The sequence below is a fragment of the Podarcis cretensis genome (assembly GCF_951804945.1).
Source record: "Podarcis cretensis genome assembly, chromosome: 17".
Classification (NCBI taxonomy): domain Eukaryota; kingdom Metazoa; phylum Chordata; class Lepidosauria; order Squamata; family Lacertidae; genus Podarcis; species Podarcis cretensis.
This window is the reverse complement of record NC_137187.1, coordinates 28,334,966-28,349,019: the sequence shown is the minus strand read 5'-3', so window position 1 is coordinate 28,349,019 and position 14,054 is coordinate 28,334,966. Positions and strand designations below refer to the sequence as shown.

General features: G+C 44.1%; 1 protein-coding gene across 5 annotated transcripts in view; it reads left to right on the top strand.

The window, feature by feature from the left end:
• The first annotated feature begins 530 nt into the window (after nucleotides 1-530).
• SLC24A2 (solute carrier family 24 member 2) overlaps nucleotides 531-14,054 on the top strand; it is an 83,375-nt gene continuing 69,851 nt past the window's right edge. For 3 of the 5 annotated variants that reach the window (XM_079959416.1, XM_079959417.1, XM_079959413.1), the window contains exons 1-2: nucleotides 531-757; nucleotides 3,398-4,478. In XM_079959416.1, coding sequence (XP_079815542.1) covers nucleotides 3,546-4,478 — 933 coding nt within the window. In that variant the 5' untranslated portion in view covers nucleotides 531-757; nucleotides 3,398-3,545. Of the gene's footprint in view, nucleotides 758-2,321; nucleotides 2,425-3,036; nucleotides 3,059-3,397; nucleotides 4,479-14,054 lie in introns of those variants that run through there. The other 2 variants (XM_079959414.1, XM_079959415.1) reach the window with 2 other exon arrangements.

Sequence of the window (14,054 nt, the reverse complement as noted above, 5' to 3'; positions counted from 1 at the left end):
TTAATCTTGTTTTTAAGTTGTATTTCAATCAATTGTTTTTATACCTGGTGTTAGCTGCCCTGAGCCCGGTCTTGGCTGGGGAGGGCGGGGTATAAATAAAATTTATTATTATTATTATTATTATTATTATTATTATTATTATTATTAGAAAATTAATAAAATGTTATGGGGGGAACCTGAGTATTTAATTGAGTATTTTTTTTAACGCTTTGCCATAATGTTTGAGGATGGGGGGGGGGGTTTACTGCCCTGAGATATGGACAAGGCATATAACTATGAACATGGTTTATTGTGGAAAAGGGACACAGACATGTCGAAATTGAAATTTAATTGAAACTCTAAGGGAAAAAGCTGAGGGGGGGGGGAAGCGCGCGAGGCGGGCGGGGGGCGGGGCTTGGACAGAGCGCGGGAAAAGGCGGAGGCGGAGAAGCCCCGCCCTGAGGGGTGGGGATGAGAGGCTCCGCCCCCTGGCTCACCCAGTTCCCCTGGGTGGGCGTGGCTGGGCTGGGTGGTGGGCGTGTCTCCCGGGAGGCTCTCCTGGTCCTCTTCCCGGCAGTGGATGCTGCGCGTCTGGCGGCGCCGGTCGGTCTCTCCCGGAGCTGCTGCTGCTGCCGCCGCTGCCGCGGGTCTGCCTGGCCGGGTCCGAGGCGTCTGCCGCCGCCCGCTGAGCGCGCTGGAGAGGAGAAGGCTGAGTTCTTGCGCCGGGGGACCGCGGAGGGGCTTCCCACTCATGCCCGGGGACGGAGGGCGCAGGGTGGTAAGTTGCGCGGGGAGGGAGGATGCGGGGTGGGGGTCGCGACCTCAGTTGGGGTTTGCATTCATTGGGATTTAGGGTTTGCATTCATTGGGATTTGCATTCATTGGGATTTATAGCCTGCCCTAAGTGCCCCACCCCCCCACCCGGTTATTGGGTTGGCACTGCCAGTTTCAGAGAATCCTGCAAAAAAATCGGAAGGGACCCCTAAAGGTCATCCAGCCCAACCCCATGCTATGCAGGAATAAGCAGCCACCCCGCACGGGGATCGAACCTGCAACCCTTGGCGTCATTCGCACCCCTCATTCTCACCAGCAGAGTTATCCAAGTAAAGAGAATTCCCGCTTGCAGTTTTGCTGCTTTCCTTATCCTGCTGAGTTTCTTCACTGGCTCCATTATGAATGACCCGCCTTGTCTAAGGACCTCTTCCTAGAAGGATCCTGGAATCGTAGGGTTGCAGAGCTGGAAGGGACCCCTGAGGGTAATCGAGTCCGAGCCCCTGCAATGCAGGAATAGGCAGCTGTCCCATACGGGGATGGAAGCCGCAACCTTGGTGTTATCAGCACCCCACTTGTTCTAACCAACTGAGCCATTAATTCGTTTTGCATGGAGTTGAAGCCCTGCCAGATTCCCAGAGGAAGGGTCATTTGCAGTTGTTTCGATTTGCTTGGCCCCAGCACAGAACTGTGGTGCAGTCCTATGCAGGGCTACTCGGTAGTAAACCCATGGAGTTCAAATAGGATTTGCCCCCAGGCAGGGGTGCCAGTTTCAATCAAATATTGGGAGTGGAGTGGGGCTACCCCCTCCACATAATCGCTAACAAGACATGCCACACACCCCCCATTTGAATGGCAGTGCTAATCTGCTTGGGGGGCTTGCCCCCCCAATCAATAAAATCAGTAAAAAAAATCCTGAGATTCTACCCCCCCAACATAAATCCTGGCGTACCCATGGGTAGTCCCCTCCAATATTTTATTGGGGTGCCAAAGGGACTTCAGCCCCTAGGAGTTGACTCCTTTGCTCCCAGGTAAGTGTGCCTAGTTTTTTGCAGTTTTCCTTAAGGGGTTTTCCTTTGCCGTGGCTGATTTGCTCCAGTCATCCTGAGCGTAGCAGCTGAAGAGCTGTTTTGTTTCACAGAATGAGATGGATACGGTTAAATCCCTCTCTCTGGGAAAAAAATAATTAAAGGGACATCCATGCAATAGGGAAGGTTTTGTTATTGTTTTTCGGTCGGACTGGGTTTCTGATTTGGAGAGAAGCAAATATTTCAACTGCACAGTGGCGTAGCGTGGGGGGTGCAGGGGGGGCCAGCCGCACCGGGCGCAACATCTGGGGGTTAGGGGTAGGGTTAGGGGGCGCAAATCCACGGGTTAGGGGGCGCAAATTACTTGCCTTGCCCCGGGTGCTGACAACCCACCCTACGCCACTGCCTGCGGATGGTAACTTACAAAAAAAAAAAAGTACAAGAAAGCCTGAGTCTGTACGGTAATAGGATCAGTTTGCCGGGAAAAGTGCACAGCGGAGTCTGAGGGATGAGCAGAGGTCGGAGGAGGAGAGGCTTAGAGAGTAATTAATTCCTTGGCCATAAGTATGCCATGACTGCTTACAAAAAGGAGGGTCAGGGAGAAGAGGACAGTTGAATCCATTGTACATGTTTTGCCTTTATGGCAGTGGGTACCAAGGCAGTGAGGAAGGTTTTTACAGCTTCTCTTTTTTATGATAACACACTTTAATCTCTTGCGGTGTCTTTTTCCAGTGCGTCTTATTTTGCTCCAAGTTTACAGGGGCTCCGAGTTTGCTATTAGTGAGTGCATCGCATTGGATAGTATTTGAGTATTCTTCTAACTATGCTTCCAAAGGGTGTTTTTAGAATTGTTTTCACTTTTCAGCGCTGCAAATTTCATATTGCAATAGTTAATGCCTTTAATGTCCTTAAGAAACAACTTGCAGCTAGGTCCAGAGAGCTGTGGCTCCCTATGAAGCGGCTGGATTTCAGCCAGTCTAATTCAGTTGACTTTGGTGGGTATTAATTGTTTAAAGTGGCTTAAATCCTAAAGCTTCAGTCCAAAGGGATTGTGAATTGGGACTGGTTTTTGGAATGCTCCGCGGTGTCACCCAGATCCCCATTCTGCACACTTTCCTGACAATAATATTGACGCTTGTTGCGTTTTCTTTTCACCAAACTACAGTCACAGATTCCACCCGCACCCCCCCAAAAAATGAATTTGCGCACTTCCCTCAAGCAGTGTATGCATGCACCTGTGTTAACTTGATGCTGACTAAAAGAATGAGGGATCAGGACAGGTACGCTCAGTGACTGATCCTGGGATCGTGAACTTGGCAGGTTTGGCTTCGGCTATAAGAAATTAGTAAATGAGTGCTCAGATTCATAAATGATGACTAGAGTGCAGTGATTCAAAATCAGAAAAAAATGCTCCCTGTTGACTGCGTACCCGGTGGCAGTCCCAGGTTTCCCATCACATAAAATGTTAAGCAGCACTTATTTGTGTTATTAGTCTTTTTGGTTTAATGTAGCAGGAAATTTAAGTCTCTCTTTTTTTTTTTTGATAATGTACAGGGAAATGTCTTTTAATGTTTGACCTTGTAACTAAACTGATGAAAACATTTCTCTCTCTTTTTAAGCACAACCAAGGAATGTGTTCCACATGAAGCATAAAGCTATCAGATTCTGAAAGGACACGTCAAAGCATCATTTACTTGAACAGTGAAAGAAGAATGACAGAACAATCTGTCTGATTTTAGTTTCTCGGACCGCAAGAAAGAGCTCAGAATGGCTCCGTGCAAAAACATTGTCGTCAACTTTCTTGAGGAATTGTGTCTGCCAGAACCACTGCTTGGCTGTAAGAAACACCCAAACGTTAGGAAAAAGCTGAGACTGATACGAATAACAGGACTTTTCCTGGGTATCGTGGCCGTTAGCACGCTGTATCTTTCAATTAGTGCCTTTTTCCAGTCGCAACCTTATAGCACAGAGACAACCAGCAATCTAGATAGCCATAAGTCAAAGCACATGCATCAAAGAACTCTATTGGACTTTAATGAACAGAATCAAACCGGCGCTCCAGATTCACCTATTTCTATGAAATACGAAGCTGGGCAGGATAACCATACGGAAGAGCACTCCAAGGGAGAGTACCCGGAAGATCTTTTTTCTCTTGAAGAAAGACGCAGGGGTGCTGTAATACTTCATATTTGTGGAATGGTTTACATGTTCATAGCCTTAGCCATTGTCTGCGATGAGTTCTTTGTTCCTTCATTGACAGTCATTACAGAAAAACTGGCGATTTCTGATGATGTGGCCGGGGCAACATTCATGGCTGCTGGTGGCTCAGCCCCAGAACTCTTCACTTCTCTAATAGGAGTTTTTATATCCCACAGCAATGTCGGCATTGGAACAATAGTTGGTTCTGCCGTGTTCAATATCCTCTTCGTGATTGGGATGTGTGCTTTATTTTCCAAGGAGATCCTGCACCTCACCTGGTGGCCCCTCTTTCGGGATGTGTCTTTTTACATCATGGACTTGATATTGCTGATCATCTTCTTTTTGGATAACTTCATCATGTGGTGGGAAAGTTTAACGCTGCTGTTTGCTTATTTCGTCTACGTGACGTTCATGAAGTTCAACGTGCAAGTGGAAGAACTGGTGAAAAGCCTGTTAAGCAAGAACAAAGTGGAGAAAGTATCGCCAGAAGTTGAAGTAAAGGTTAGTGTCGTATGGAGAAATTAGTACCACTCACTTTTAAAACCGTGCTGCGTTGTCAGTAACTTAGCTTGTGGTTTGCTGCTGTGTCTATATCAGGGCTGGTTCACATTTCCTCTGTTTCCCTCCCCATCACCCACTGTTTTGATATTATTAACCGTCTTTTCTTTCTGCGTGTGGGACTGTTAGAATGTCCAACAGTCATGTATTAAATGGGATCCATAATTCCTGAGCTGCAAATAAAAACCTCAAACCAGAAAGCAAAGCAAAAAATGCAAAGCATCAGCAGTAAATAGGCTTCCACGATAAGCATTCAGCTACTGCTCAGGTCTAAAGCATATGGGAAGAATAACATGTCTCGAGGCAAGCAGAATACTAGACAGTGAATTCCATAGTCGGTGTGCTACTGCTGAAATGGTTCTGCTTCGTGTGCTGCTTCACCTTGCACAGTGAAGGGTTTCAGGCAAAGACCAAAGGGCCTGGTGGCTTTAGATGGAAGTAGGTAGCTTTTATACATCTAGGTCCCAAACCAAAACCTTTTGCATTCAGAGTGTGCTGCACTGTTGTGCTCGTGGATGATGCCAAATGCATGACCTGTGGATAATGGCCTTCACGTCAGGACTGTGGATATGACTTCAGCAATTTGCGCAGTTCTGACAGCTGCGTTGGGAGGGACACGGGTTGCGGCAACAGCTTACGTATATGGAGTTTGGAGGAACCGTTTCATTTCCGTACGTAGCATGATGTCATCAAACCTGCACACTCGAGAGCTTGCTCAAGGGCTGCTACAAATGCGAAATAGTTCACAGTTTCAGCCACAAATGCGTTTCTGCAAGCATATAATACTGTGAGTTACAGAGTTACAGAGCTGATATACTCAATAATATATTTGCTCTCCTTCTCCATACTGTGGCTCAATTCAAACATCTCACATGCTTTGCACAGGTTGTGATTTAGGACCTAAAGGTTCCTTGGGTCAGGCCAGCTCTGTTTTGCCAGTTTATTCCCATCTCCTTATAGACCTACCTGTGGGTATGTATGGTGCTGCAGCTATAAATAGGCTTTGCCAGTTCAGGTATCATGTCAAAGCAGCAGAAAGAAGAAGAATTCACAACCATTCAAGAGTAAAAAATACCAAAACAGATTAAAATTGGCCAACTACGATCTGCAAATTGCCAAAGCAGAACCAAATATCTTCATTTAAAAGTGAGGTGTAAACTGTAGTCTTCAGTGTAGTCTTTTCGGCACCTGCTAAAAACATTTAGGCAAGCCTGCCCTCTCCAGTCATCTGCCTCTGTAGTAAAATGTTGCGATGTGAAGTTCTGGATGTCTTGTTTTCCACTGGGATACTTATCAGATACAGTTTGCATTACTTCAGAGTAAACACTCTGCATGAGGAGAAATGTAACTAAGCAGTCTTCGCCATATGAATTAAATGTTTATACGTGTTTGCATTCTCCCAACTTTAAAAAAAGCTTTCCAAGATATATCTACCATAAGGTTTTATATGAGAAAGTTTGAAATGTCACATCTGATTAATATACAGTTGTTTGCATGATCATTCTAGGTGTGTAATAACATTCTGGATCTTCCTAACGGTTTACAAACTCTTTTGGAGAATGCAGTGTTCATTGATGAGATGATCAATTATACTCAATACAAGCTTTCACAAAAGGTGGATTGAAACAGCAATTGCACCATTTTATTCCAGAAAAACTACAATTTCCTGTGATCTGAATCATTAACATGGATTAGAATTTCCAATCTGTACATTAAAAAGGGACTGGTGTAGATGCAACAGAGTCCACTGGTAGAGAGACTGGGCATGGGCCACAGGAATGTGGTCTCCTTTATTCTTGTCTGTCTCCTTTCTGGTGCAAATTACACACACACACACACACACACACACACACACACACACACACACTTTATATCCTTAACCATGGTTAATGCTAAACAGAGTTTACCATTTACCACAACTGGAAGCAGAGTTGGCTGTGGTTAAGGCTTACATTGGCAGCGTCCTTAGCCATGGTTAAGGATGGCTGGGGAAGGATGAAAGGAATTTATAATGAACTGATGGGAGTGGAGACAGGGAGTGCCCATGCCCACCCCCTATTCCTTACCCATAATGATGAGTCACGTTACATCTTCCCTGGCTCAGAGTGGGCCAGTTCATACATTCTCACTATAATTCTTGTGACTGTGAGCAAAGTACATACGACAAGAGGTTTACTAATCTGTAGGAAACGATTATGAGTCGGATATTGATGTTGGCATCTGTCTGTCTTGAGGGACCATGGAGTGTGCCTCTGGGGGTGAGGTCAAACCACAGCACTGAATTGACCTCCCTGGGGTGCAAGCCTGGGCGTTGAACATGGAGGCCCAGACGACAAGACACCGCCCCCTCCTCGTCCATGCTGTGGGTCCAAAGGAAAGTGAGCAATACATTTGGCACCAATTGGCTGCAGGAGATGCCGGGAGGAGGCGTACAAGACGCCATCTGACCATCTTAGGGACCCCACTGTGGATATGTGTAGGGTTTACACCTTCTCCCAAAGATGTCCCCAAGGTAGCAGAGGTTTATGGTCAGAGTTTTCTGAGTTTTCCTTCTCCTGGTTGGACTACCTTCCCAGGCTAACGAGCCCCCAGTAACTATAGTGGCGCACAATGTATCATGATGCTACAATGGCATACTGATCCATTATGTTATGTTGACTATCATCTGCAGGCCCAAACCTGCCTAACAGTATTGAGTGCATTGGTTGGCAACGTATCTTTGTCTTGGAGATGTCTGGGAAGCTTTTAGATTAGCGCTTAGACCAGCTTTCACCAATCTAGTGCCCTCCAGATCATCCGATGTCCAAATCATCTGCAGGATATCAGGTTGGCGAAACCGGCACAAACATATCACCCCCCGTTTAGCAGCCTTAATTACCGTTGTTTCTGAGCTGTGTGCAATGCCTTGTGTGTCCGCGGTGGCATTTCCTAACATGGCAGGATATTACAGCTCTGTTCAATGTAGGCTTTCTTTCACTTTGACATCATGGTCCTTTGCACATATCATAAGCATAGCTCCCTCCTTTCTTAAACATCTAGGTAGATTTGCACTCAAACACAGGAGGGAGGGAGCATATCGCTTTCAAAGAATTACAGTATAAAGATTAAAGGTAAAGGTACCCCTGCCCGTACGGGCCAGTCTTGACAGACTCTGGGGTTGTGCGCCCATCTCACTCAAGAGGCCGGGGGCCAGCGCTGTCCGGAGACACTTCCGGGTCACGTGGCCAGCGTGACATCGCTGCTCTGGCGAGCCAGAGCCGCACACGGAAACGCCGTTTACCTTCCCGCTGGTAAGCGGTCCCTATTTATCTACTTGCACCCGGAGGTGCTTTCGAACTGCTAGGTTGGCAGGCGCTGGGACCGAGCAGCGGGAGCGCACCCCGCCGCAGGGATTCGAACCGCCGACCTTTCGATCGGTAAGCCCTAGGCGCTGAGGCTTTTACCCACAGCGCCACCTGCGTCCCTAGTATAAAGATTAGAGTTTCATAAAATGGCCAAGCGTGCAACATGACTCTTGTTTGTTACTTTTAGAAATGCGTCTCGATGAGGGACAAATGTTTTGGCGAGGAGATGAGTGTGCGGTGACACATCATTTTACAACATTATCCAATCCAGGACACTTGCACAACAACATTCCATGCAGTAGTTAGAAAAGCAGTTGAGGTATTATCTAGGGATGGTGACTGTAACATTTTCTCAAATGCTGGAAAAATAGATTTGAGTGATAGAAGTGAAACCTTGAGAGGGTATTGGAGAGTAAGGTAAAGGTAAAGGGACCGCTGACCATTAGGTCCAGTCGTGACCGAATCTGGGGTTGCGGCGCTCATCTTACTTTATTGGCCGAGGGAGCCGGCGTACAGCTTCCGGGTCATGTGGCCAGCATGACTAAGCCGCTTCTGGCGAACCAGAGCAGCGCATGGAAACGCCGTTTACCTTCCTGCCAGAGCAGTACCTATTTATCTACTTGCACTTTGATGTGCTTTTGAACTGCTAGGTTGTCAGGAGCAGGGACCGAGCAACGGGTGCTCACCCCGTCGCACGGATTCGAACCGCTGATCTTCTGATCGGCAAGTCCTAGGCTCTGTGGTTTAACCCACAGAGCCACCAGCATCCCTATTGGAGAGTAGCACTTGGTAAATGCACATTTTTATGTGCTAAATGTGCAGGAAGGTTTTTAATGGATGAGGTTATGCTCACACTGACTGGGGTCTGACTGATAGCTAAGGGTATATCTGTTTCTTAAAATATTCATGTGCATTACACATCTTGATGGATTTTCTTTGTTAGAACTGCTGGACAGTGCACTTGATTTTTTTTGTGGCTCACTGTGGGCCAGATCACCCAATTCAGTCTATGGAGAAATTGCCGGATGGATAGTTTTGCTTCAGGCAGATATTTGTTCTAGTCAGGTGGGTCCTGAAACAAAAAACTGAGTGTGCTTGCTCATGGTTTCTCTTTTCCGCTGTGTTTTCTGTCCAGCTGGTTTTCTACCCCTGTCCCTTGACATCAGTCATCACTTTTGGCTACTGAACATGCTCAGCTCAGTGGGCTGCTACTTTGCTTTACTTCTGCAAACTTGGGATTCCTCCAAGCCTGCAGATACTTCTTCCCTGTGCACAGATGGTGTCTTTTTTTTAGTTACACAAGGATCAGCACTCAGTGAATTGAATTTGCTATTAGTGCACAGAAATGTTGCAGAGTGCAATGCTCCTTCTCAGAATTCCAGACACTTCATTCTATTTGCACTTCCATTTCTTCTCCTATTTTGCTTTCCCTCTCTGTTAGTCAGCATCCTGAGCATGCCAACTGGGCATAAGCCCTTAGTGGGCTTTCTGGTAGCAAGGATTCCATGTCCCCCTTAGAGTGTTTTCCTCTGTGGGGGGCATCCTCTAACTTTTGCAAATATTGGGGCTCCCACAAGGTTGCCGGTTCATCCGTCTTGTGTTCGGTTACAAACATTTTGGCTACTTACGGACCAACACTCAGAGAACTGAGATCACTATATAAAGAAAAGGGCATTTTGCTTCCTCCTTGTAGTATAGAATGTGGATATTCTGCAACTCAGAAATTCAATGAGTTCAGTGGGATTTATTTATGTATAGTGTTACAGTACTTTTGTTATATCTAAACAAATGTTTTGAAAGTTTCAGAGTAGTTTATAGGATGGTTTCCTAAAGCACTCAACAAGATTGTTCTGGCATCTGTATCAAGCATTAATGACTAATCCCGACGGCACATGGACTCTAGCTCCTGAAGCAACAGAGGTTAGAAGCATTGCAGAGGCGGTGTTCTTGGTTTTCATTGGGACAAGCTATCTCCTGTTATTGCGCCTGTTATTGGCTGCAGAATTTGTCCTTGTTCTGTGCAAGGAAATAAATGACAAGCAGTATTGCTGCATTCTAATGGAGAGTCAAATGCAATTCGTTTTCAGTGCAAAGTATTTTCTTTCTTTCTCACTCTCTTTCTTTCTACAGAATGTATAACAATCAAAGCATTCATTGTAGAATCAAAAGAAATTTATACGGCAATGGTTGTTCTAGGTATTAACAAGATGCAAGACTAAATTGGCGGTTCCTGCTGTTTTTCTGTACCTCTCCTTTCAAATATGCAAAACGAGCTTTAGCTTTCTTAAGCTGGAAAGTGGTTAGTCAAGGAAACTGTTGTCTGTGGTATTTATCTCTAAGACTTTGTGTTGTAATCTGACAGCAGGTCAAGAGAGTTCTGAGAGACCTAAATAAAGAACCAAGAGCTAAAGAGTTATCCTAGCAACAAATCCCCAATCCCAAACAGTGAAATGTACACAGTCCCAGTTAAATGAAAAACATTTGAATTTGGACATTTCTACGGTGCTAGAGGACAGTATGTCATTTTAGTCTGTTGCAATAAACTACTGATGAAAGAACCACCTTTGAAAAAGGAACTCTAGCATAAAAACAGAAAAGCTATTAGTGCATCACACAGTATTATGGATAGATCCATTTTAGTTTATATTTTTCCATTTGTGGGGGAACTTCCTTCCTATTATTTTAAAATGCAATCATAGATATGTCTACTGTACTCAGAAATATTGACTATTGACTGCAGTCAGACTTATTCCCTGGTAATTGTGCATATGATTGCAGCCTAACTCAGATTTGACTCACTACCTCAATAATCTGCTGCATTCTATATATAAAATGTATTTTATGTCTTTTGAAGCACTTTATTATTTCAGTGGACTCAGCTGGGTTTTTGCAACATACTTTTTTCTCGCTCAAGCTCAACTCTTGCAAAAGGTGCCTTCCTCTTCTTTAGAAAACCTTAAAGAAGAGGAGGGAAACCATTTCTGCACATATGGTGAACTGTCCAGAGAAAAACAAAATTGGAAATTGATTGGTAAAATTCCAAGGGGTAGACAAATAAGAGTAGCTTTAATATTGGAAGTCAAACATACCTTTCCAGGTGGCAATTGGTGGCTCTGCAATTTAGTTGTTGCCTAAAGGATTCTAGTCTCTGCACTGCGTACTGTGTGCTTGACAACAAAAGAAGCCAAATGTTAGTGGCAGAACAACAACGTGTACAAATTGGCACCATCTTTATGGCCAGTATTTTCTTCTTGTAGTTATTTACAGAAGTCATTTCATAGAATCACAAAGTTGGAAGGGACCACGAGCAATCCAGGGATGTTTGCAGTCATTTGCCTTTGCAAGAACATAATTTCAGTATAATAAAGTCCCTTGTTTGCTCATCATGCCTTTGGGGTGGGAAAGTATTCAGACAGATTACTTTGGGTAACATGTTTTCAGTGGCAACGAGAATTGAGAAATACTGTATACACGTCATGGGAAAATGGTGACACTAATTACAATCTTAGTGAGAAACACTTAACAAGTGAATTATAAAGACGTCTTTAATCAACACATCATTTACTATTACAGCTGTTACCATTTGAGATGGAGAAGAGGCTTTGCTGTTTGATGAACAAAGGTTGAGGTTAAAAATCTTAGTGAGTCATAAAACACCCGAATTTTCATGTTAGACATATACAAGCTACTACAAAAGAGAGCCTGGGAAAGTGGTTAGAGCAGGCATCCCCAAACTTGGCCCTCCAGAGGTTGTGGGACTACAACTCCCATCATCCCTGACCACTGGTCCTGTTAACTAGGGATGGTGGGAGTTGTAGTCCCAAAACATCTGGCGGGCTGAGTTTGGGGGTGCCTGGGTTAGAGTGTTGGGTTAGGACCTGAGAAACCAGATTGCCGCTCACCCATGAAACTCACTGGGTGACCCTGAGCCAGTAACTCACTCACAGCCTAAGCTACATCACAGGGTTGTTGTGAGGATAAAATGGGGAGGAGAACTATTTACACAACCTTGAACTCCTTAGCTTAGAGGAAAGGTGGGATATAAATTATACAAACCAGAGATTTCTTGTATATTTTTTGTATATATAGTTTTTGACATGGCACTCTTTCTATGAGGATAGAAAACCAGGAATTTTAATAGTCCAGATAAATGATCTCACTTCTTAAATTTTGCAAAACTTTTAAGTGAAAATTTGTAGTAGTTCCAAATACAGTACATTATTAGAATGCTATTGTAGGCTGGGCTGGATGAATCCCAAGCCAGAATTAAGATTGCCAGAAGAAATATCAACAACCACAGATATGCAGATAACACAAGCTTGATGGCAGAAAGTGAGGAGGAATTAAAGAGCCTTTTAATGAGGGTGAAAGAGGAGAGTGCAAAATATGGTCTGAAGCTCAACATCAAAAAAACGAAGATCATGGCCACTGGGCCCATCACCTCCTGGCAAATAGAAGGGGAAGAAATGGAGGCAGTGAGAAATTTTACTTTCTTGGGCTGTATGATCACTGCAGATGGTGACAGCAGTCACGAAATTAAAAGACACCTGCTTCTTGGGAGAAAAGCAATGACAAACCTAGACAGCATCTTCAAAAGCAGAGACATCACCTTGCCGACAAAGGTCTGTATTAATAAAGCTATGGTTTTCCCAGTAGTGATGTATGGAAGTGAGAGCTGGACCATAAAGAAGGCTGATCGCCGAAGAATGGATGCTTTTGAATTCTGGTGCTGGAGGAGACTCTTGAGAAGATCAAACCTATCCATTCTGAAGGAAATCAGCCCTGAGTGCTCGCTGGAAGGACAGATCCTGAAGCTGAGGCTCCAATACTTTGGCCACCTCATGAGAAGAGAAGACTCCCTGGAAAAGACCCTGATGTTGGGAAAGATGGAGAGCACAAGGAGAAGGGGACGGCAGAGGACGAGATGGTTTGACAGTGTTCTCAAAGCTACCAACATGAGTTTGACCAAGCTGCAGGAGGCAATAGAAGACAGGCGTGCCTGGTGTGCTCTGGTCCATGGGGTCACGAAGAGTCGGACACGACTAAACAACAACAACAATTGTATTGAAGCATTCTTTTCTCCAGACTCGTACCCAGCTGTCTTCGACTTGCCAAAATATGCATCACTTTATAAGTTGGCAACACTTGGCTCACGCTGACTAGCAAACTTTCCCAGGAATACTCAGAAGAAAAATTATGTATGGAGAGGCTTTATGATGGTGACTGTACAGTAACAATGCATCTACAAGAAGGAGGCAGTACGCATACATAGAGAGAAGCATTAGAGATAAACGGAGAGAGGTTCAAACACTGTATGTTTTCTTTTAATTTTTGTTTTAAAAAAGTTTATTTACCTGACTTTAAAGTTCAGTGTTACACTATCCTAAACCCATTCTAAAAACAAAATTTGTTTCTATAGGAGCACGTGAATGTTTGAGAACTACGTCAGTTACAGGATGAATACTATTTAAAGTAAATGCTTTGCATCTTGGTTGTATAGAATTATATGTAAACGACATTCTGAACATATTGAAGTGCGTAATTCTCCTTCAGTTATGGTCCTCTTTATCAAATGGGACTGAGCAATTGTCAGAAAGCCTTGGACATTTGTACAAGAGTCTATATGGATAAGCAGAATGATACATGTACATCTTTCATATGCTTTTCAATTAGAGCCGCAACATTTAATTGGTTAGGTTAATGGATTTACAGCACAATTGTTTGCACTTTTGCTCAGAAGTGAACACCACTGAATTCAATAGGATTTACTCTTGGGTACATGTGTATAGGATTGCAGCCTTACAAACCTGTTAATCAACGGAAAAGTTGCATCTTCTTACTGTTTTTAATACAAGTCTCTTACTTAAAAAACTACTGTTGGTCGTACATAGGAGAGAATATATCTTCTAAAATGTTGCCTACTTCATGAGTGCCTTACCTAAAAGCCAATGATGATTTTTTGCTTCAGAAATACTCATAAGCACATTAAAGTGATCAGTGTAGCCTGCAGTGCTTTACCTGCTTATCTGATTTATTTTCGATTAGGCCTATATAAAAGGGCTCTGTTGGATTGCAATATTATGCATGCATATGGCTGCACTGTAAACTTCATAGCATTAATTGATTGCCAGATCAATCCTATCCATGTTAACTCAGAACTAAGATGTTTTAAGAC